The sequence below is a fragment of the Liolophura sinensis genome, unplaced genomic scaffold (assembly GCF_032854445.1).
Source record: "Liolophura sinensis isolate JHLJ2023 unplaced genomic scaffold, CUHK_Ljap_v2 scaffold_15, whole genome shotgun sequence".
Lineage (NCBI taxonomy): Eukaryota > Metazoa > Mollusca > Polyplacophora > Chitonida > Chitonidae > Liolophura > Liolophura sinensis.
In genome coordinates, this window is record NW_027017954.1 from 613,723 (window position 1) to 638,581 (window position 24,859).

The 24,859-nt window shown below is 39.9% G+C and overlaps 1 protein-coding gene and 1 long non-coding RNA gene across 2 annotated transcripts; both read left to right on the plus strand.

Annotated features, from left to right (window-relative positions):
* Positions 1 to 306: 306 nt before the first annotated feature.
* Positions 307 to 3,329, plus strand: LOC135481287 (uncharacterized). The gene is made up of 4 exons (XR_010445985.1): positions 307 to 433; positions 1,004 to 1,103; positions 2,843 to 2,946; positions 3,295 to 3,329. It is a non-coding gene; the product is annotated as an uncharacterized LOC135481287 (long non-coding RNA).
* An 87-nt stretch (positions 3,330 to 3,416) lies between these two features.
* Positions 3,417 to 23,818, plus strand: LOC135481300 (receptor-type tyrosine-protein phosphatase mu-like). The gene is made up of 17 exons (XM_064761147.1): positions 3,417 to 3,449; positions 3,857 to 3,944; positions 5,009 to 5,085; positions 5,854 to 5,890; positions 6,569 to 6,666; positions 7,306 to 7,431; positions 9,735 to 9,886; positions 11,093 to 11,228; positions 11,850 to 11,999; positions 12,390 to 12,489; positions 13,474 to 13,547; positions 15,841 to 15,975; positions 19,124 to 19,246; positions 21,626 to 21,774; positions 22,581 to 22,716; positions 23,215 to 23,312; positions 23,812 to 23,818. The coding sequence occupies exons 1-17, from the start codon at positions 3,417 to 3,419 to the stop codon at positions 23,816 to 23,818; spliced, it is 1,719 nt and encodes a 572-aa protein (XP_064617217.1).
* Positions 23,819 to 24,859: the final 1,041 nt, after the last annotated feature.

Below are 24,859 nucleotides of genomic sequence, written 5' to 3' on the forward strand. Positions count from 1 at the left end.
TTTTACCCATGAGCGAAAGATTACTGAAATAATGTTACCAAATGCCTACCTTCTGGTGAACATCAGGAAAAAAGAGGATGTAACGTCAGAGTTCCTAGATACCGTCAGTATGGCTCATAACGCCCACCATAGTTTTCAAACATTTGAATGCGTTTCAACATTCTTAAAAAAATCTGGAAATCTGCCCCTTCAACATAGACCATTAACGTAACGTGTGTCCTGGATGCAACACGGCATCGAGTTTTGTCATAGCTATTGCGAATGCTACAGAACGCTGAACACTTGTTTTACACTCCCCTAGCGTGCGAATCCGGATCATGGGGAGACAACTGCTCCCAGCAGTGTAACCAAGGCTGTGGAACACGATGTAACATTACCAATGGGTTATGTCAGAGAGGATGCCCTGACGGCTTCGTGGATGACAGCTGTAAAGGTACATAAATATACTTTCTTACCTTTTTATTTATTTAATTGATGTTTTACGCCGTACCCACGAATATTTCATTTATGCGACCGCGGCGAGTATTATATGGTGGGATGAAACCAGACAGAGCGGGCGTTCTATGTCTGCTGTTTAATTTTCAGAAAAACGATTGTCTTTTCATTTTTTATGAGTGGGGGGGGGGGGGTGAGGCGGGAACCAGTAATGAAAATATGTGGTGGCAGCGGAAAATGTGTTGTTAATGTTCATGTTGTTGGTTTTTTTTTTTTTTTTTGGGGGGGGGGGGGGGGGGGCTCTGTGGCTCATTTGCTTAGTGCGCTAGCGCAGCATAATGACCCAGGAGTCTCTCACCAATGCGGTCGCTATGAGCTCAAGTCCAGCTCATGCTGGCTCCCTCTCCGGCCGTACGTGGGAAATTCTGACAGCAACTTACGGATGGTCGTGGGTTTTCCGAGGGCTCTGCTCGGTATAAGTGAAATGTTCTTGAGTACGGCGTAAAACACCAATCAAATAAATAAATAAATCTATTACCAATTCTTGTTACTGTTATTGTCATTACAGCAGTCCCAATTTCAAACATGATGGTCGGGAGAGTCACAGGGAGCGTGACTGGTGTTCTTGTAGCCTGTACCATTGTTGTTGCAGTAATCATCATTTACAGGTAACTCGGTTAAACGCGTTACTTCTGTTAACACCTTCTCTCAAGCAAAGATGTTTAACGGAGCGGATAATTCCAGTGATTTTGTACACGTACTGTTACGGGACTGGTTGACCCAGTGTCAGTATAATGTGATTGGGTAGGGTGGTTGATAGTTCAGTGGCGGCAGAACTTTGGTAGCGTGGATGGGCGGGTCGCGGGTCAAGACAGCGCCAGCTGAATTGTCAGTGCTTGTAGTCATGTAACGAAATTCTGGCGACAGGATCATGAACCTGCTTCAGACTTATTGAGTGCTATAAAAGGAAATGTAAAGTATGGTTTTAAGGATTATGAAACAAAAGATATGCCAAAACAAAACAATTGAGAACATTGTTTCGCTCTTAAAGCATAGTTTATATTAATGTTATTAATCCTTCTGTTTTATGCATGTATTGCGTCAGTGGTCGGGAACATACTGAGAACGCAGGAACAGCTTAGCGCCCCCAACGCGGGTTCCCCAGTTCGGGCTGTTTCCTCAAAGGAGGTGTTTTTTTAACAGATATCCCAATTGACACCACAACAACAAGCTACTTAATTTCCGGTCGAGACATGAGAAAATTGTGGCTTAAAACCCTCTTTATCCCCCCACCCCCCACTCCTACACACACACTTAATAAGAAAGCGGACAAGCTTTTGGGTCCTTGAATAGGTCAGGCCACACCCCATACTGCATATTAAAGAAATTAAAGCCAAGCGATTTATGTAGACTTTAAGTTAACTTTTGTCTAAACTTTGGTATTACCCCTAATCTTAGATTTGAATTTAACCACAAATTATCAATCTGTCTTGAAGATCTCTGACAATTCTTAATATTACTGAGTAATTAAATAAATGTCTCATTAAGTTTAAGATAGCTTGGTAATTCTGGGGCCAGCTGGACCCGATGGTCTCGTCTTTGTGGTTGTCTTTGAAGATTATAAGAATTAGCATGCTTATGATTATTGTATATATTATACATAAACATGCACCAGTATTTTATGTATCCCGTTAGGGTTATTTTGATCAGGCGGTTGTACGGCACAAAAACTTACACCCAACCCCCCCCCCCCCCCCCCCCACCGTCCTCAACAAACAAAACCAAAAAAGGCATGCGAGTTAAAATGTTTACAAGTTCTGCCCTACATCCAAACGTCTCTGTGTTGTTTAAAGGAGAAGAAAACTTAAAAATATGACACTATAGGCTGAAAAGAGCACATTTCCATCTGGTGGTGCCGGCTGCATATTTTTGCGACTTTTCCTCGACATACACGTAAAGCCTGAAAACGGCAATGATGGCATAAATCGCTGAGTCCATGGCGTTCTCCATCTTCAACACCCTAACATTTATGCTCGGAGTGTGTTGCCTCTCAGCCAATGAATGTCGTTAAAACTGACGGCTTGTTCGTGTAAACTCGGAACCTACGTCCAACATTCCGGCTTCCCGATCATCAAGCGGAAAACGAACTGTACTGTTCGCTATCTTTTGGGAAGAAGAGTTCTACCGAAAATGTACGAACTGCACTTCGGTTTCCGACAGCTATTCTCTTAACACAGAAGACTTCAGGACTAGTACTTAGGCAAAATGGAATCGCCCAGAGCAGATTTTGGCGCTGAATTTATTCATAATTTATCAGCTTGAGGTACATATTGGAATTTTTTATGGCGTGCCCCTGCATGGTAAATGGTATTTGATTGATATTTAAATTTTCTTCTCCTTTGATGAGGAGGCGTCATCCGTCAACAAGTAAGTCACAGGCCCACGTTTCCCTGTCAGTGAGGACAATGGGTGACATTCAACCAGATGTCGAGGATCAACAGAGCAATATAGGTAAGAAAATAAAAACCAACAGTTCTTTAAAGTCACACTAAAGAAGACAAATTTTGAGAGAAGCCTAAAGCAGGGAAATAAAAATAAAAACTTGTCATTTAGCTACACAACTGGTTACCTTATTCACTATAAGCACGAGATATATCAACCCTGACTTTTAAAAGTCTAACATACCAAACTTAGAGACATAAATTAAGAACAAAGTAGCTTTTTTAATGGTTAACTGTTGGAAGAGTGGCTGTATGGTCACTGAAGATTTTACATCTACATGACAGGTAATTGCATTCGGTAGGGGAGTTTTGAGTTCGAACCTGTTAATCATATTAGCAATGTTGATTTAACTTTCAGAATATGAAGCAGAGGACCCGGAAGCTCACATAGCCCCAGAGGATCCCGAGGCAACAACGTACGAGAATCACTTGAGCACGTCAGTTCCTGTAGAGGAATTCTGGGACTACATCCAAGAGAAAATGGCAGCCAATGGTTTCAAAGCCGAGTTCGCAGTAAGCTGCTAGATTATTTTGCTGTATCAGACATGGTGACTTAAGAATACCTGCCCTAAATCACGACACTTTTTTAGAATGTATTCATTAGTTAACGCCTGAACATCTGCTGTTAACATTTATTAACGATAACAACCTGAATGCGGATGGTCGAGGAATTTACTCGAGTTTTGCCCGGTTTCCTCCCAGCATTATGCTGGTCGCTGTCTTACAAGTGAAACATTCTCTTGAATGGCAAAGACCAAACAACTAACTAAATGAATGTTAAAACCAATATATAGGTCTTGGTTAACGCTAACCATTATGACTTTAACGTAAACGTAAATATCGCTGTGAGGAAAATATTTTGAACTCATTGTCTTTTGTTTACATATTATGCTTAAGCTATTGTTGCTTTTTTTTGTTAGAAATTTCCCGCCGGACTCCATGCCAAAGCTGAAGTGGCAAACCTTCCGTACAACAAGGCTAAAAGTCGCTACAAGAATCTTGTCGCATGTAAGCATCTGTGTTTGGTAATAAAGTGAAGAAGCAATATAGCAATAATTACAGTAACACATCAAGCAATAAGCCTTCAGTGGTATTGAATCCATTTTTCCAGTCTAAACCATATGCCTTATTTCCCCTATACTGAATATCCTTAATTAGGACCGACATGTATAGCCATCCAATTAACACTCGCAATAAATGATATTCCGTCATATGCCCAATAGCTTTAATTGCGCAGCCATAAAAAGGTTAGGTCAGATCCGAAAGCAAAGATTTACTTTTTTTGAATGAAATAAACCCTGTATTTTTATCTGTACTATCGTTGAAATCTTTCTTTCTGTATCATCTGAAAGCATTTTTTATATCTTTGATCCACAGATCATACAAATATATGCCCTGTTGCAAGCTAGTTACATGTACAACCCGTTGTTGTGATATTCAAAACAATACTATCCCGTTAACTGTGTGCTTGTGACAAACTCTTGCTAATGCAGTGTATTAGGCCGTCCCATGACAAGACCACCGTTATCCTTTTTTGTGTGAAGTAAGAGACGTTCAAATATTTATCATTGAAATATGCATGTATTAAATAAAATTAAGCATCTTTTAAACAGTTGTCACAGGGACGCATGGGTAGAATTTAACGGTTTTTGTCCCCGAACTGCTGACAGTGGATCCCCCACCACCCCCGCCTCTGTCAATCCATCTATCAAGTCAGTCAGTCAGTTAGGAAACACTTTCCGGACAACTGTCGTATAACACTTCCATCATATTAAACTAATACCTTACGCAACGCTTCACTCTGACTAATTTCTTTGTGCAAACCTCTGTAATCTTCGATCTGTTTTTACCGATATGGATAAAATGTCTTGGAGAGAGTACACCAAGTTACAGGTCAGTCTCAAGTTTCAGGGGTTTCGTCCGTTTTCTACAACATTATGGCAGTTCCCTTGTGGACTTTGTGGACATAAATATAGCTATCTAACACTTAAAAAACACGTTCATGTTTTGTAGAAGCAATACTTCCAGAATTCTTGTTTTCCATCACTACTTCCATTTTTATTTTTTTTCAGATGACCACTCTCGTGTTGTCTTGAGACTCCATGGACCCAATGACAAATCGGATTACATAAACGCCTGTTACATTGACGTAAGATTTAGTACTAGTCGCATTAACATATATCCTTTTGTCTTAATGTTATGCCTTACTTTCATCTGTTCTTATTTACGCCTACCGTCTTGGTAACAATATATCTATAGCCTACGTTGTCTTAGTCTGTACCTAACGCTATAAACACTTAAACGTCTTAACACCAGCTAAATTTCTATTCAGCTAATTTAATATCGAAGGTTTAGATATAAATATGGTAGATTCCGTCTATACACACCACGGGTGCTGAGACAAAAACTATACTGTCTGAAAGAAACTGTCAAAAGAAGTAAGAGTCAGTGGTAGTATTAGTGGAAATTGTATCTAAAATATCCTCACTCCTTTTTATTTAGATTTGTTCACTGGATTGGACAGAGGCAAATGTTCTGATAGTATGTTGAACGTCGTGAATCCTATTGATAATGCTTAAAGTCCCGTCATTGTGACATTTTTCTGGCCAGGATTCAAGCAGTCAAGGAGTTTGTTTTTGTTTTTTTTTTCTTTTGGCTTTCTGTCACGCCCAGACAAACAATACAATCAGTACAATTCAGAAGAAGCTTGTTTAGCTCTAATTATAAAAGATATTGAAATATTTTGGCGACATATATCACAATACATTCAAAATATTTCACTACTACATGCCACTCAATTAAAACTTAAATCTTAAAAAACAAGTAAAGGTTTTTCCATACACATTTTTAGTCTAAACTGACATTCACTTCAGGTAAACGGTCCTTCCCCTTTCACTGTTGACGCATTACATTTCAGGGTTACAACCAGCCTAAGAAATTCATCGCCTCTCAAGGTAAAGATCCCCTTTTTCACTCTTAATCTGACCATGTAAATCTTTACGTATAGTAGTATATAGTAGTATAGTATCTATACTCGTCATGTCCTTAGAAAAAGTGTGGACAATTCACAAGGGTTGGATGAGCTACACAGTAACAACTGTGGTATATCCAGGATGGACAAAATTCTCCTTGTCAACCCCTCAATGCTCTCTGCCCTTTACTCCTTGAAGAATTCATGCACAGGGCTGAGCGCCGAAAGGTTAGAGCACAAGAAGACAAAATGTATGTATACACACCTAATGACTCCTCGTCGTCATATAACTGAAAAATTATTAAGTGCGATGTTAAACCTCAAGCATACATATTTACATATAAAATTGTAAAATTATTTTGATTAATGTTAAAAATTATGGTGATGAGAAAAAAACCATTTGCACACAAATGAAAAAAACTAACGATCTTCCTGTTCGAAATAAAGTGTCTCAGCTAGTCACGGTGCCACGTTCAACATATTTTATGCAGTCGTATTTATTAGGTCAGTATCAGTATTAAAGTAGGATCTTCCAAATAAAAAGATAACGATTTTAATTGCCATAAAGAAAGTCGTGCCTCATAAATGATATGGTGTAATGTTTTACCTGATACTCACCCACGTGATCTTGCGCTGTTCACGTTTACATGTATCTCCTCAGGGCCTACCGATCTCATCTTAAACGACTTCATGCGCATGCTCTGGGAACAGAACGTGGGTAAAATTGTCATGGTGACAAATCTGACCGAAGCAACTAAGGTATTTCTTATAGCATATTCCATTGTGCATGTACTGCTCTTAAGACAAAAACAAATGCCTGTGTTTCAAATAGTTCTTAGATAAGGTATTCTATCAGCCCATTGGTATGAGCTGCGTCACTCCTGATTCAGGCCATACCTACATCAAAGGTAACATAACTTGAAATATATGGATCACAACTTCTATATATTGAGTGAGCCACGTTTCGGTATAGGGACTAATACTCTTATCAAGCATAATGACCGGCATTAGTACCTATACCAAAATGTTGCTCACTGAATAGGCAGAAGTTGTGATCCATATATTTGTTATGTTATCCAGTTCAACTTCTAAATGCCATTGAATGAAGTCTTAAATCAAAGGTGACGTCGTTTTCACATAAGTATTTGAACATCTAGTTGATAATATTGGAATAACGAATTGGCTTTAACAATGAAATCAAGTCAAATGATAAGCAAACTTCAATGGGAGTCTTCTTTCGTTGTCCTTACTATTTTGGGTGGGTTGAGTTAAGGAATAATTAAAATTGTATAATGAATTCAAAGTATGCACCAATGATGTCTGCAATTTGCAAAGAGGGTATTTTCCAGTACGTTGTGCCTCAGTCCACATGTCCTCCGTCATTGGTTTGCGTTTTAGATGAAGTGCAAACAGTACTGGCCGAGCGAAGGCTGTTCGCGGTTTGGTGTCATTGAGGTTACCCTGCTTGACGAGGAGATATATGCGAATTACGCAATTAGAACACTGGAGCTAAGTCACACAAAGGTAGGTCTGATCAATGTCATTGGTACACTCACTGAACTACACAATTAGAACATTGGAGCGGAGTCACACTAAAAGAGATCCTATCGACATTATCGGTACACTCATTAAACTACACAATTAAAACACTGCAGCGGAGTCACACTAAGAGAGATCTGATCGACATAATCAGTACACTCATTAAACTACACAATTAGAACACTGGAGCGGAGTCACACTAAGAGAGATCTGATCGACATTATAGGTATACTCATAGAACTACACAATTAGAACACTGGAGCGGAGGCACACTAAGAGAGATCTGATCGACATTACCGGTACACTCATTGAACTACACAATTAGAAGACTGCGGCTGACTCACATTGGAACTAGCTGTACACTTATAGAACTACGCAATTAGAGCGGCAAGGCTAAGCTGCACTCAGGTAGTTGTGATCGACACAGGGTTGTACACTTATAGAACGACACACTTAGAACACCGGTAGTGGCTCACACTGAGGTAAGTGGGATCGACAGTATCTGTACACTTGTAGACCTACGCAGTTAGAACACCGAGGGAAGAAGGGGGAACCCACGTTAACACTAGCTGTACACTAATAGAACTACTCAATTAGAACGCTATAGCGGTGTCACACTAAGGTAGGTCTGATCTACACAATTAGAGAATTAGAACAGTGGTGCTCAGTCACATCGACACTATAGGAGTACACTGACAGAACTGCACAATTAGAACACTGGTGCTGAGTCACACTAGGGCACATATAGGTCTGATCGACACTATCTGAACAATTAGAGTTAGAACAGTGGTGCGCAATCACATCGACACTATAATAGTACACTGACAGAGCTGCACAATTAGAACACTGGTGCTGAGTCAGACTAGCGTAGGACTGATCGACACCATCTAAACAATTAGAGAATTAGATCAGTGGTGCTCAGTCACATCGACACTATAGGAGTACACTGACAGAACTGCACAATTAGAACACTGGTGCTGAGTCACAATAGGGTAGGTCTAATCGACACTATCTGAACAATTAGAGTTAGAACAGTGGTGCGCAATCACATCGACACTATAACAGTACACTGACAGAGCTGCACAATTAGAACACTGGTGCTGAGTCAGACTAGCGTAGGACTGATCGACACCATCTGAACAATTAGAGAATTAGATCAGTGGTGCGCAGTCACATCAGCACTATAATAGTACACTGAGAGAACTGCACAATTAGAACACTGGTGCTGAGTCACACTAAGGTACATATAGGTCTGGTCGACACCATTAGAGAATTAGATATGTGGTGCTCAGTCACATCGACACTATAGGAGTACACTGACAAAACTGCACAGTTAGAACACTGGTCGTGAGTCACACTAGGGTAGGTCTGATCGACACTATTTGTACTTTTATAGAATTACACAAATGCAACACTGGTACTTACATATAGTAATATCGACATAAGCTGTAGACTAACTGTACACTTAGAGCACTAGAGCCGAATAACAAGGTAGGTGACCACACACCACTTTCCAGTATTCCCGTCATCGTTTGATCGCATGTATCCCTGTATACCCCTTTGTAACTTTGCACATGTAAGAAAGTGTTCAAAATACTTGTACATATAGTTCATTATTGCATGATTACCCTCAATTCTCAATTTCTGTCCAAAATGTCTGTAGGTTATTTATTTATTTACTTATTTATTTATTTGATTGGTGTTTTAAAGCGTACTCAAGAATATTTCACTTAGACGACGTCGGTCAGCATTATGGTGGGAGGAAGTCCAGGACCATCCGCAGGTTGCTGGGAGACCTCCCCACATATGGCCGGAGAGGAAGCCAGCATAAGCTGGACCTGGTAGAGGGGATTAGCACGTTAGAGCGGCAAAATGACCTAAGGCCCTTTCACCAGTACGGTCGCTGTGAGTACAAGTCCGTCTCTTTGCTGCCTTCCTCTCCGGCCGTATATGGGAAGGTCTGCAACAACATGTGAATGGTCGTGGGTATCGTCCTGGCTCTGTCCGGTTTCCTTCCACCATAATTCTGGCTGCCGTGGTTTAAGTGAAATTTTCTTGAGTACGACGTAAACTACCATTCAAAACAAATAAATTCTTCCAACATGCCCAGAGTTTCACCAAAATGTATTTGTAACATATGTACAATATATTGGTATTATAACACAATCAAAGAAGAGGATACAAGATGAGAATCTGCCTATAAGATGAGCAAACTCTGTTAGCTGTTGGTTTATGCTTTCCTTACCGCCATTACTTGTGTCACGCATCTGATCGGAAAATCTCCTCAGGTGAAAAACAAGACGAAGATTCTGAAACAGTTTCACTTCTCGGCTTGGCCAGATCACGGGGCACCTTCCGATGCCACAATTCTGCTTGACTTTCGAGATAAGGTTCTGGAGTACAACTCGACTTTACCTGGACCAACTCTCGTCCATTGCAGGTAGGCGTGGGAACAAACAATCCAGATCAACCTAGAAAGAAACATTTTGAAATGGAATGCTAGTTCTGAAATAAACACCACTTTTGAGTTCTTCATCTGAATCAAACATTTTATACTTTTGCACTAATCACGCAGATTACGTATGAAATATAAATTAACCATTTTTGATAAACAAATGATCGAGGGTGTATTTGTACACCTTCATTCTTTGTTTCTTAAATTCGCAAAGAGTAGAATATCTCATAAGTACATATGGCAAAAGTGTGCAGGATCTGTGAAAAGTCATAATGATGTGCATTAATTCCACTTAAAAATAAACCATTATATTTCAGATTCGCGATATCTTTTAAACTAGGATGCAAGCAAATTGAATATTGATTAAGTTTCCGCGTCTAGAATAATGTCTTGTCTTTCTAGCATCAATGATGCCTGTTTTCATGGCTCCGTGTTAATTCCTTTCTCCATATACGCATTCTTCTTATTTACGGGGGGGGGGGGGGGGCTCCGTGGCTCAGTTGGTTATCGGGATAGCGCAGCGTAATGACCCAGTAGTCTCTCACCAATGCGGTCGTTGTGAGTTCAAGTCCAGCTCATGCTGGTTTCCTCTCCGGCTGTAAGTGGGAAGGTCTAACAGCAACTTGCGGATGGTCGTGGGTTTCCACCCACCATAATGCTGACCGCCGTCGTATGAGTGAAATATTCTTGAGTGCGGCGTAAAACACTAATCAAATAAATAAATATTATTTTCGGGAGGGAGCGAATTAAACTTTCTTTTGCAAATTGATCTTGCGGTTGTGGACGTCGATTATGGTTGAAAATTGGCATGAAAATGTTTGTTTTCCAAAAGAAGAACACATGCGCAGTTGATATTAATCCCGACGTGATTTAAGACACGTTCTGTGTTAGATCGGGATTGATAGCACCCAGACTTCATTTAAAACCTATGTCCATGTGGTTGTGAAGTATAGCACGGCATGGCATGACTTCAACGGTGTCAGTCCTTTAGTTGAATTGTGGTAGTTACCGCCTACATTGTCTCTCAAAAGGCACAGCCAAGTCTTTAAATCTTTTTCAAGGTAAACCTTCAAAGTGCGCATGCCGGTTATTAAAGGCGCGATATTGTCAAGAGTTGGGATATCTATTGTGGAGTACTTTTTGCCTTATAATTTTACTCTACCTGTTGTACGCATGCGTGTCTTGGAACAGTGCTGGGATTGGACGCACGGGAACGTTCATAGCTCTGGATTACCTGATCAATCAGGCTAAAGAAGAGAATGTGGTAAATGTGCCGGCCTGTGTGATGATTCTGAGACAGCAGCGGGTCAACATGGTGCAGACACAGGTAAAATTAGTCATAGAAAGACTGCAGATCTGGTTTGGAAATTCCAATCTCCTCTGAGTGTACTGATATACCACAGGAAACGTAATTGTGTAATATAATTAAGACATACAGCATAGAGAGAAAAAACAGAACAGCGACGACAGTGTGATGCATGTAGCTGCCAAATGGTCAGACGTATCCGGTGACATGTGATTTCTTGTCAATTTACCTGAGTTAGGGTATGTTCCCACACCACGGGACTGTTTTCTGAAGGCAATATCTGATCGCACTTAGGTCAAACTTTTTCTACCTTGCACATTATCTGTTATCATGATGCTACTTTTCTTCACATCACTTGTTAAAGTTGAAACAAGCAATGTGCATATGTCATGCACAAACAGTATTTACCTGCAAACATTACTTTTATTGAATGACGAGATAGAAAATAAAAACAATGCGTGATCGTCTCATTGTGCCAAATGTGTGATGGAATAAAACGGAATGACAATGTCCGCTCATAAGATATAACATGTGGTTACATGAATTTTGATCTGACGGGTGTATTCCGAAAGATGACTTAACATTAAGCATTGCAGGAAAGTTCTGCTAAAGTATAAAAAAAATTGCCCTTATGTTAACCAGGAACAGTACGAGTTTCTACACGCATCCCTGGGAGAAGCCTTGGAATTCAGCGACAGTTCAATTCCATCTGTGAACTTTACCACCGTGTACTCTGACCTTTGCACTGTCGACCCCGAGACCGGACAGTCCAAGATGGTAGCACAGTTTGAGGTCTGTTGCGAAAATAGAATAAGAAATATTTGCAAACTGTTGAGGCTACTAGAATTTTAAATTTACTGTCATTTATGCCACCGCTCCCACCATAATGCTGGCCACCATCGTATAAGTGAAATATTCTTCAGTACGGCGTAAAACAGCAAACAAATAAATACATAAAAAAATTAAACCACCGTGGTATATAAAGTGAAATATTCGTGAATATGGCGTAAAAGTGTGGTCAAGCAAATAGATAAATATTGGGAATTACGTGGTACATTACACAGCTAGTCTATTCATGGCTACTGTGGGTCTGTGATGAGATTGTTCTGTCCGACACCTCTTTACAAAGTGTTCAAATAAAACAGAACATTTTAAAATGGAAGTTATCGCCCTCCGTTTTAGGTCCTCCGGGAACTCTCACAACCCGCGAACAAGATGCAAGTGGAATCCGCCAGACATCCGGACAACATTTCCAAGAACAGATACTCCAAATTTTTAGCCCGTAAGTCTTTTGTGACAAAGCCTTATTTCGTCGACAGTTGAGGTACACTCTCAACACACCTAACAGGGTTTGTATGTCGATATCAACTTCTGATTTAATAATGTGTTAGGCACCATTTCCATATGCCCTCTAAACATCGTTGTAAAGTATGTGAAAACTCATAGCTCATCTCGCTGTTCAGCAGCGTATACCGTTAAGGTATCGTTATCAGAGAGGTCAATCTGCAAAGTAATGATTTGTTCAACTCCCAGACAGTAATAACCGAACAGTTTTAAATAAATTAAATACATATAATAAAATAGTCTAATCTTAGACTAAATAGTAAAACATTTTTACAGCATATAAAACATCGTAGGTAACAACAAAATATAGATTCCTTTGGAGATTAGAGCAGACACAACACCTTTCCAAACACACACAATCTCAAAAGGAAGTCTCAGCATATAGAGGTAGATCCACTGATTCTCGTGAATTCCTAGAGTGAAAGATAACACTGACATCCAGATGACAATCAGCAGTACTCAAGGCACAATGACAAATGGTTGGCATGTAACCTTCCTATCAGTCACAAACTCTACACTTGATTATTGATTAGCGGAAATGCCCCAAATTTATATACATTGACAGTGAGCATCCAGAAAGTTGGCTCGCCTTAAATGTGCTCGAGAGCAGGGTCGGCGTTCCCCGGTAAAGAGCTCAAACACCTACCTGGTTAGCATCAAGCCCCTGTAACTTCCCATTTCACATCATTCTTTTTCGTCAGTTAGTGCGATTAAGGGCTGTATTTCTTTCCTTGTATTCAGAGTGTTACAACATTGTCCCCACGTTGTTCGTGGTTCTGTCTTTGGCATTTATGAAGTCTAAGCCTCTTGAACAGTCAGGTACGTGAAGGAAAGCTGTAAACTGCGTAATATGTGTTGCAAATAACACGTTGCTGCCGCACAGCATCTTCGTTGGAGTAAACCACTGATTCTTGTATTTCAGTTGATAGCTGCAGGCCATACCTGTCCACGCCAGTGTCCGACTGTAACGACTACATCAATGCTGTGTATCTTCCGGTAAGGATCTCAGACGGGACCCTTCAGTGTGGTTTGTATGTTCGAAAGTGGAGAGGTAGTATTAACTGCAAGGTACTTTACCTAGATATTAATACGGTACACTAAGTTAAAACTAACACCGTTTTATTAATCCTCTCTAGGCGTGGTAAAGAGTGCTGAGTGAGTGCTTGGGGTTTAACGTCGTACTTATCAATTTTTCAGTCATATGAAGACAAAGGAATCCTTAGAGTGCATGTAATGTGCCCCCTTGGTGCAGGACGGATTTCCACCGCTCTTTTATCTAGTGCTGCTTTACTGAGGCGCCTTACCGAAGGCAAGTAAACAGCCCCGCCCGAGCCATTATACTGATTCGGGTCAACAAGTTGTTGCATTGTCCCCTTCATGCTGAACGCCAAGCAAGGAAGTTACAACTTCCTCCTTTAAGGTCTTAGGTGTGACTCGACCCAGGATTGCCCCTGGAACTACCTCTCCCGTGGTAAAGAAGAAGACCACATATAATTATGATTCCTTCTTATGACAGAATAGCTGAAATGCCATTATCATTGGTCTTAATTTTTTCAAACTGATTAATTATTTACAACGTATGCATGTACTTTGTCGTTATATGACGTCATATTCATTGGAGTGTCCGTGGTAAACCACCAACCTTTGACAGTGGCCAATGAACTTGCCAATTATGGATATGTGCAAGATACTGTTGGGACACAAGTGTTTTTCATCCAGTGACTGCCTCCGTGGCTCACTTCGTTAGCGCGCTAGCGCAGCGTAATGGCCCATTGGCCTCTCACCAATACGGTCGTTGTGAGTTCTAGTCCAGCCCATGCCGGCTTCCTCTCCAGCCGTACGTGGGAAGCTCTTCCAGTAACTTGCAGATGTTCGTGGGTTTCCCCCGGGCAGTGCCCGGTTTCCTCCCACCATAATGCTGACTGACGTCGTGTAAGTGAAATATTCTTGAGTACGGCGTAAAACAACAATCAAATAAATAAATAAATTCATCGACTGTTAGGCCATTTATTGCCCAGGCTCCTACAGTTGCGGGGGCATGGATTTGACCCACATCCATATTTTTGTAGAATGTATATCAAGTCCTAGGTAAAGGACTGATTCCATCGGTCACATGAACCTAGGATTTATTCCATTGCCTCCACGACACTATACTCTATTTCACAAATACAACCTACCTCAAATATATTATATATAACTGTCATAGAATAGCACATATCCTAGTGAATGATAAGAACACATCTTCAGCGCTCGGACATACCCCGTTTCCATTGATAATTTGATGCTTAAATCCGTTTAATGCTATTTTTAATTAGCAGCCTCGTTGATGTATGTAAAGTCGGCAACAAACACACCAAGATCTGGCCCAGGGATCATTAAGCGATCCTAGACTTAAGTCAAGATTTCAAATGACTTCAATATTGCTATTTGTAATGTAAGAAGATCCAAATATTGCTTGACAACGTTAATTTTCGATCAGTTATTGTGCAATAAATTTCGGCAAATATAATGGAAAGGAACGCACCAGACTTAATGATTAAATTTTTGACTTGAGTCTAAGATAGGTTCGTGATAACTTCCAGAGGTCCTTACGTAGTGATTGATTGATTTATTTATTTATTTGATTGGTTTTTTACGCCGTTCTCAAAAATATTTCACTTATACGACAGCGACCAGCATTATGGTGGGAGAAAACCGGGCAGGGCCCGAGGGAAACCCATGACCATCTGCAAACCGGCCCGGATAACACAGTTGGTAGAGCGGCCGCTTCGGGACCGGTAGATCCAGGATCAATCGTTGATCGAGTCACACCTAAGATTTTAAAAGAGGAAGTTGTAACTTCCTCGCTTGGCGTTCAGCATGAAGGGCTTGGGCGGGGCGGCTTACTTGCCTTCGGTAAGTCGTCTCAATGAAGCAGCACTTCATAAAAGAGCTGTGGAAATCCGTCCTGCTACAAGGAGGCACATTACACGTACATGCACCATAAGGATTGCTTTGTGGTCATATGACTGAAAAATTGTTGAGTACGATGTTAAACCCCAAACACTCTCTCACCCACTCACCATCTGTTAGTTGCTGGCAGAACTATTGATGTGGCTGCCTGGAAACGTGTTCAAGTTCCACTTATTTGAAACTCACGAAATGGCCTCTGCCTTCAGTGTTTTCCCTGGGCTCTCTGTTGTAAACAGTAGGAACCTGAATGGCGTATGACTTGTATGAGTTTACCCTTGGGAAATTACAGATGTTTGTGTATTTTTGGTTCAATGAAAATACCGTTTTTTACTTGTAGGGATACAAACAGAAGAGGGGTTTTATCCTAACTCAGACTCCTCTACCCAACACGGTCGTGGATTTCTGGCGTCTGGTCTATGATCACAAAGTCAGTACCATCATCATGTTGGACCGCGTGAAAACGGGAGATAAGGTAGGTAGTGTGTCAAATTAACCAGTTGTACAGAAAATGGAATACCCCATAACAGGGGTTAAGGTATGTAGTTTCTCACATTGACCAGTTGTGCAGAAAATGGGATACCCCATAGCAGGGGATAAAGTAGGTAGTTTGTCAAATTGAACCTTTGCAAATCATGGAAGTCCCCCACAACAGAGCATTAGGCACGTAGTTTGTCTCATTGACGACTTGTGCACATAACAGTTTAAGACAAGTAGTCTGTCACGTTGAATACTTGTGCACATAACGGAAGACGCCCAAAACAGGGGATAAGTTGGGTAGTCTATCACATTGACTACTTGTGCAGAAAATGAAAGGCTCCCAAAACAGGGAATAAGATAGGTACCCTGTCAAAGTGTCCACTTGTGCACATAACATGTTAAGGTCAATAGTCTGTCACACTGACAACTTGTGCACATAACGGAAGACCCCCAAAACAGGAGATAAGGTAGGTAGTCTGTCAAAGTGTCCACTTGTGAAAATAATGGAAGTCCCCAAAAACAGAGGATTAGATACGTAGTTTACTACATTGACCCCTTGTGCACATTGCAGGATAAGATAAGTGGTCTTTTACACTGACCACTTGTGCAGATAACGGAAAACAGGGTTATAAGGTAGGTAATGTGTCACACTGAAAGAGGTGCAAATACTGGGAAATCCCAATAATGTAACAGGGAATAATGTAAAGAATGTGTCAGATTGGAAGTTGTGTAGATAATGGAAGACGCTCTAATCAGGGGATCCGCTTCGGTGCGGTAGATCCAGGGTCAATCCTGGATCCACTCACACCACATCAGTATAACGGCTCGGGTTTGGCAGCTGACTTGCCTTCGGTAAAGCAGGGCGCGTAGCAGTTATGTCGAAAAGTTTGACAAAACCTTAAGATCGTGAGCGACTGGCGGGGTCTGATCAGATTCAGTTTCGTTGCGCGTGGATCGACCTCGACTGGAGGCACCTGTGAGCAAATACTTATAGCAGCGTTAATGATGTAGGAGGCCCGTGTACACAGTGCGTGGATGTATAATATATTATATACAATATATAATATACCTTTAAGTTGTCTTTGCTGTGGAAATTAAAGGTTTCTTGGAAAATTCTCTTGTCCATTTATTCCAACTTTTCTACACTCCCCATGTACATCATATGCTTTGTACCTTGGAAGAGGTGTCGCACAAGCACAGTCTAAGCCTGCAAATATCGATAAGCTTATTTTCAAGCTCATCGGTCCACTTTATAATCGCCATTTCCATAGTGCAACTCGTGCATTCCTGGGAGCAACTGTTACCAAGTGGACACAAGCACGTGTAGATCGACGGAACTTGGTACAACTGGATGCTTCGACTCGCGGAAATGTCGAACTTGTTCAGTTCTGAGCAGCTGCAGAGTCAGCAGTTGTCGGTGATCGCAAACGCGCGTAGATCGATCGTGTGCCCCCAGTTGCTGCCAACTTCTCCTAGTTGCTTCCAGTTGCCAAAAAGCCAGTTGCTCCCAGTTGCAAGGTCGACATACGCACGACTGAAGTCGTCTCACTGAAACTGCACCAGATAAAGGAGCGGTGGAAAACCGTCCTTCAGCAAGGAGGCACATTACACGTGCATGCACTCTAAGGACTCCTTCGTCATCATATGACTGAAAAAATGACTGTTAAGTACGATGTTAAACCCCTTTGCACTCACTCACTCACTCACCCACTCACTCTAAACAGGAGGTAAATAAGAAATGTGTCACATTGAAAGTTGTGCACGTTATGGAAGGCCCCCAAAACAGAAGATAAGTAGGTAATGTGTCACATTGAAAGTTGTGCACATTATGGAAGGCCCCCAGAACAGAAAATAAGTAGGTAATGTGTCATATTAAAAGTTGTGCACATTATGGAAGGCCCCCAAAACAGAAAATAAGTAGGTAATGTGTCACATTGAAAGTTGTGCACATTATGGAAGGCCCCCAAAACAGAAGATAAGTAGGTAATGTGTCACATTAAAAGTTGTGCACATTATGGAAGGCCCCAAAAACAGAAAATAAGTAGGTAATGTGTCACATTGAAAGTTGTGCACATTATGGAAGGCCCCCAAAACAGAAGATAAGTAGGTTATGTGTCACATTGAAAGTTGTGCAGATAATGGAAAACCCAAAACAGGGAATAAGGTACGTAATGTGTCACATTGAAAGTTGTCCACATTATGGAAGGCCCCAAAACAGAAGATAAGTAGTTAATGTGTCACACTGAAATTTGTGCAGATAATGGAAAACCCAAAACAGGGAATAAGGTAGGTAATGTGTCACAATGAAAGTTGTCCACATCATTAAAAGCCCACAAAACAAGAGACAAAGAGGTAATTTGTCACAATGAAATTTGTCCAGGCGATATACCCCAACAGAGGGGATCAGGTGCATACATATAGGTAGTCTGTCATATTGACCACAAAGTGCTGCATAAAATGCTGTGAATATTCTGAGTGTGTGACTATCGAGAATTACAATGCAGCGAAAAAATGCGCGCGGCAAACTGTTATTTGTTTTTTTACACATTCAATAACAGTTCGGTCTGTCGAACACCCGAGATGTTCAGTCAACTGAACCCTAGCATCAGGACATTTCATATTGCTTAGCCTCCAATATTTCCAGTGCCATGATGTCAATAAGCTCTATTTGGAATTAGTTCGAGATCAGTTGGCTTTCCCAAATTCGGCACACGTAAAACTGTCTCTGTACTTCATATTTTATGCGTGAGTGAGAGAATACTCACTCCGGGTACCCAAGTTTCTTCCACCCCTAAAACCTTTCCCCTGATACAAGTGTACATTGGTGTAAAACTCCTGGCCCCAGGATCACGAAGCGATCTTAGACTTAATTCAAAATTTTAACTAATTAAATTTGATATGTTCCTTTCCATTATTTTAGTTGTTATTTCTTTTACAATAACTTACCCATAATTTACGTTGTCAAGCAATAGTTTGTCCTTAAAATAAAATTAAAAATTTTTTTTAAGTGATTTGAACATTTGACTTAAATCTAGGATTGCCTAATGATGCCGCGGCCAGTAATAATCTGCAGATTACATCATGCAATAAAAAGTCAAATATACAATACATAAATTTATTATACTTTATTTTCTTGCACACAGAATGTTGGGGTGTATTGGACAGATAAGAAGGAAACGTTTAACCCGTTCGAGGTGGAGGTGACAGATGTTGACCAGAGAGTGGAATTCTCCACTTGGACTTACGAACTGAGCCACAAAGACAAGGTAAAGCCTTTCTATACTCTAGAGTATGTCAAACAAATGCAATTTTTTCTGAGTACTTTAATTCAGAGATGAAAAGAAAAATGTCTGTTATCTTAGTGATATATTAGTTGCTATTTTTCATGACTGAAAGTTCATATTCTGGATCTGGACATCGAACTGATATTCCAACATCACCCCCCCCCACCCCCCCCTTTCAAATAAAATGGTGGTTCCGGGTCAACAACCTTAAAACCAATTCCAAAAGAACCCTCAACACAATCCACAAAGGTCTTTGTCCATGTACTAAGTCCGACATTTGGACGGGTTCATGAAAAGAGAAGCATACATCGGTTTTTGAATAGTAATGGAAAGACCCAAAGATCCAGATCTTCTACCATGCCAGTTTATCGGTTGTTGATAGTCAATATATATCTCGGTTGCGCTTTTAGCGCTAGTGTTCAAGCCCGAACTGAACGTCTCCGTTGAACTAAGTGTACGATCTCCACGTACGTACTGTACTGTACTGTGCAAAAGATTGAAAAAATCAGTTTATACGCGTGCGACATTTTTAAAACGCAAAAAAACAAGAAACAAAACGGGGCCTTTGTGGCCGTGGTAGTTATTGCACCAGCACGGCGCATTGATCCAGAAGCCTCTCTCCAATTCAGTCGCTGTGAGTTCAAGTCCAGAACATCCTGGCTTCATATCTGGAGGTACCTGGGAAGGTCTGCCAACATTCAGCGGTTGTTCGTGGGTTTCCTCCCACCATCATATTGTAAAATAATCTTGAGTACGGCGGAAAACACCAATCAAATAAATAAATCAAACAAAACAAAAGCGCTGGCGGTGCACATCTAACTGTAATAACACCTTTATTTAAAGAAAGAAGAATGCCCCATGTCTTGTCACAAGCAGCGACGCATAAACATAACTCGCCCAAGAACAGGAAGAATATTAACTCCAACAACAGCTTGAACACACTTCACCAACGCAAATGCGCGTTGCAGCTGAAAATAGAGAATAGAAATTGATCATCCCTATGCAAAAAATTTTGACGATTTTTACTTTCGGTCACAGGGCAAATTTGGGCTAGACATTATGGACTGATCACATCAGAATAAAAAGTGAACCCTTCATAAGAATGTCTCATAATGTAACCAAGAAAATTAGTTCATAACAACACATATAAAACATGACCAATCACCACAACCTTTAAACCAGTGGGATGTTATAACCCTATACAAAAAAGAATTCTAATGTTTTGGCACAGCAACGCTGTGGTTCAATTCACAATCGATTCTTTTCTTTGTCGAGCGCTTTTTTGTCCTAGGTTTTTAAAAATACGCGTAAAATCTAAAGCATATCTCTTCGTGTCCAATATGTAGCGAAACTACGACTATCAGCCTATAGTGTAGCAGCTGTTGGACATTGGACGAAATGGACGATCAGGGTCAATAATCGCATGGCCCATTCCCAAAAGGACACAAACACAAACCACCAAAGAACTAAGGAAGTATATATAATATACCAAACTAGGACGCAATCACGCAAAGAAAAGCAGTCAGCAGTTTCCAACGATCATGGAAAGACGAAAGGAATTTCACTGGCAAAGAGGCCATTCAAAACACAATAACCTAGCGCTAGATCACGCCAGGTGTGCATTCAATCTCATTCACCGACAGGAATTTTCCCGAAATGTCATTCTTCATTTGTTTATTTATTTGATTGGTGTTTTACGCCGTACTCAAGAATATTTCACTTATATGACGCCGGCCAGCATTATGGTGGTAGGAAAACGGACAAAGCCCAGGGGATACCCACGATAAAGAATGGTACAGATATAAGTCCGATCAGTGGTGTCATGTTAGTACAGGAAAAACTGAGTCTATAATTCATTATAATTTATGTTATTATGTTTATAATAAAAATAATGCATAATACACGGAGAGAGGCTCAGCCCAGGCTGATCTTCCGTGAGACTCTCGGAGGGAAAGGAAGTAATATAAATGGTAATAAATCTAAGCTATGTTTGTTGGAAAACAAACAAGTTAGGTAATATAATACATTTCACACGGCAAGTTATTCAAATGACAAACTATTCACACAGACATGAAAACACTATTCAAAAGGGCAAAAAGTAAAATGACTTGTACCTATATAAGTGGTATGCACAACAAATTACAGGTGACTGGCATGACTGAAGCAGTGAGCACAGGATAGTGGGAGGAGGCCATTACTGACTCCTCCCTGCACTCACAGCATAAAAACCTGCGTTGTACATCACAAGAGGGAAAGTGTGTATTTTACATACCTTAAATGCAGAGTCTTCCTGAACGTTCTACATTATCCTGATGAATACTGTAAATTTTATTTATGATCGAATTTGATGAATATTTCCAGAAAGCACCTCAGCCCATCAAACAATTCCGCTGCCCATTTTTCACGAGTGAACTAACACTGGAGACTGTACCAACGCTTTTGACTGTACTGCAGAGTGTTGACATGTGGCGAGATAAGGCTGGCGACGGACCTGTACTGGTTCATTGCAGGTTAGCTAAGCATTACTCGTATATGATGTGTGTCAATAGAGCTCTTCTATGGTAGACAGCTGCCCGCTGCCATTGTACATTCTCTTCTATAACATGCAAAATTATGCATTCTCACTCCAGAGAAATATAGCGGGTTTTTGTATTTTATAAGGCAAAGACACCTCAGGATTTTTGCTCATATAGTATTAAAATGTAAATAATGCTTAGTATTTGTTGAAAACGAGGCCTCCATATAAAATGTAACAAAGCCAAAATCAGATTTTGGGAAATAAGCTTATGTAAACAACATAACCGTATGTAGACAGAAGTAGTTTATGCTCTGAGACATGGGCCGTCTGCATACGGCTGTCCTGGTTACCTATGTAATCATAAGGTCTTAAATTATGTTTATCTCACTTTTGATATTGGTTTGATTGGGAATGTAAACTTTGTCCTTAAAGGGTGGCCTGTTTGTGGCATACGAGATTTTTAATATTTTAAGTGATTTACAATGATTCAAAGATTTTACTATTACAAAATGATCGTTAAGAACAAAGAGTGTAGCATATTTCTAAAAGCGAATCAGCGCAGATACAGAAACAAATTAGACAAAACTGATAAACTCAGCGGTGAAAGGCCACCCTACTTGTATGTAAGCCAACAAACCTAACGAAAAGATGAGGAATTAGCCGTAAATTAATGTCATATGTATAATATAAATTATACAATCATGTGGTGAGTGCGCATTACTTACTTTTAAGATTGATGATGAAGAAATACAGGCTTACGTGTATGATTAAAATAATATATGCCCCGATTGTACCCAGGGATGGCGTGACAAAGAGTGGGTTGTTCTGCGTGGTTTGGACTGTGCTAGAAAGACTGAAGGTTGACCAGAACGTCAATATCCTACAGACTATAAAGCAGATGAGGAACAACAGACCGGAGATTATAACAGATGTGGTATGATTACTTATAACATTATTAAACAGATAACTATATCAGTGTCATTTTCGTATAATGCATATGAGTGATAGTCTTCCTTTTAATGATGTACTAATGCTGGTGCCATTGCTAAACGTGGACCTCTAAATGGACAACAATACTTCTAATTATCAAATAAAAATAACACAAATATAATTATGCCCTTACGCGTATGAGTCTATTTCAATGCTCAGTGACTTCTGGAGAAAGAAAAGGATAATGCGTCGACTGATTAATGTCTTCATGCTGCATATGGTGTAGATGCATTTAGAATTTGAGTGTCAAAAAATCAGAAACTCATGTGCTTCAAACCTTATGCTTGTCATTTACCATCTGTTTTCATTAGACTTTACCCTATTTTAGGGACATCTTGCGTACCATTTGCCATCTGTCTTTTTTTTCCCCTCATCTACCCCATTTATGGTCAGATTGCTTACCATTTATCATATGTCTTTTTCATCCTTTACCCTTTTTTAGGGTCAGCTTAACTTCATCCACCAGGTCGTCATGGGATATCTGGACAACTTCCAAACCTACGCTAATTTCAGACCAATGACAACAGTTTCGGAGGCAATGTAAAATAAGTTCAGTAAAGATTCCACTAATAGTTTCTACGCTATGACTGGATTAATCAAAACTGTTTCTTATTTCCATTCGCCAAACATGCTGTGGCCTCAGTGCTGTATATTTGTGTAACTTTATGCCATAACTGATGAACTTTTATGTCAATGGTTTGTCACTGTTGATTCTGTTGGTGTTGATTAAAACTGTGTTGTGTTGGGTTTGCTGCTCACTTTGTAGGGGTTTAGGACGAACAGGGTTGTAACTGTTGTGAAAATGCGTTCAAATCATGACTATTGTGTGCTTATTGCTGTAAATATGCTTTGTTCTTGTAACGGTCATTTAGATGATTAAGGTTTTGATTTAATAATGTGATTTCTAGGTCATGATGATAGTGCTATGTTTGGTGTATATTTAAGCTTTTTAGATCATAATGATTGTTTTACTGATTTAGTAATACGCTTTTTAGGTCGTGATCATAGTGTTTTGATTGGTGTAAGTTTTTGTTTTCAGATCATGATAATAGTGCGGTGATTGGTGTAAATTTACGTTTGTAGGTCGTGATGATTGTGCTGATGATAAAGTCATGATAATAGCTATATTATTGGTGTAAATTTACGCTTTATAGGCCATTATTTATGCTTATATTGCTATGAAATTTTCGGGTTTTGGTTATTTTTGTTTTTGTCATTAATGTACGATTTTGACTGTTTTATTGATTTGAAACTCTGATTCTATAACAAATCAGTTATGCCGTCATTACCGTAAATGTATTGTTTAGGTTTAAAAGAGAAGAAAAACATAACAATGGTGTCAAAATTAGATGGAAGAGCGTTAAAAGTTATCTGCAAATATGGTCCTTAATAATTTTTTTTAATATTTAATATTTATTTCTCATTTTTCTTTTGCAGGAGAAAAGAGTATTACAAAATTTTTTTGTATGCTGGGTATGTGGGACGACCTTTTGGTATTCTCTTTTAAAGAAAAATTTTTCCACATTTTCAACTAACTTTTTCCATTCTTTCATCTGAAGTTGATGTATTGTTTGTTTTCTCCACCTTTAAGTTCAGTTTGTTGCTATTGGTAGACTTGTGCTTTTATGCCACAGCCATATTCTCACATACCTATTATAAACGTTTACTTCTCCAAAGATGTGCATCGTAATTGCTTTATTCACATTGAAATACATTTTTGATACTTAAATTTATTTGCAAGAACTTAACGTGGGAAGGTCAGACAACAACCTGCGAATGGCCATGGGTTTCCTGCGGGGCTCTGCCCGGTTTCCTCCCTACATAAAACTGTCTAATGTCGTGTAAGTGAAATATTGAGTACCTCGTAAAACACCAAGCAAATACATAAATGTATATTTACGAGAACAAACCTAGTCAATCCATTTGAAATATACAGCTTAGTAAACACTTATTTACCTGTTAGAAGTATGCAATCTTCCTCGTACAATGTTTAGAGCTGTTTTTAAAAAATGGCGCATTGGTTTGAAAGACTCCTTTGACATTTCTTAGACACAGTGTGTTGTGTGACAATTTTATATTATTACAGC

What these genes read in the sequence shown, in the direction of transcription:
- LOC135481300 (XM_064761147.1), top strand. Translation starts at nt 3,417, where the DNA reads ATGGCAGCCAATGGTTTCAAAGCCGAGTTCGCA. An exon ending in ATCTGACCGAAGCAACTAAG is followed by an intron (nt 6,667 to 7,305) that starts GTATTTCTTATA and finishes TTTGCGTTTTAG; the next exon opens with ATGAAGTGCAAACAGTACTG. An exon ending in TCAATGCTGTGTATCTTCCG is followed by an intron (nt 13,548 to 15,840) that starts GTAAGGATCTCA and finishes TTTTACTTGTAG; the next exon opens with GGATACAAACAGAAGAGGGG.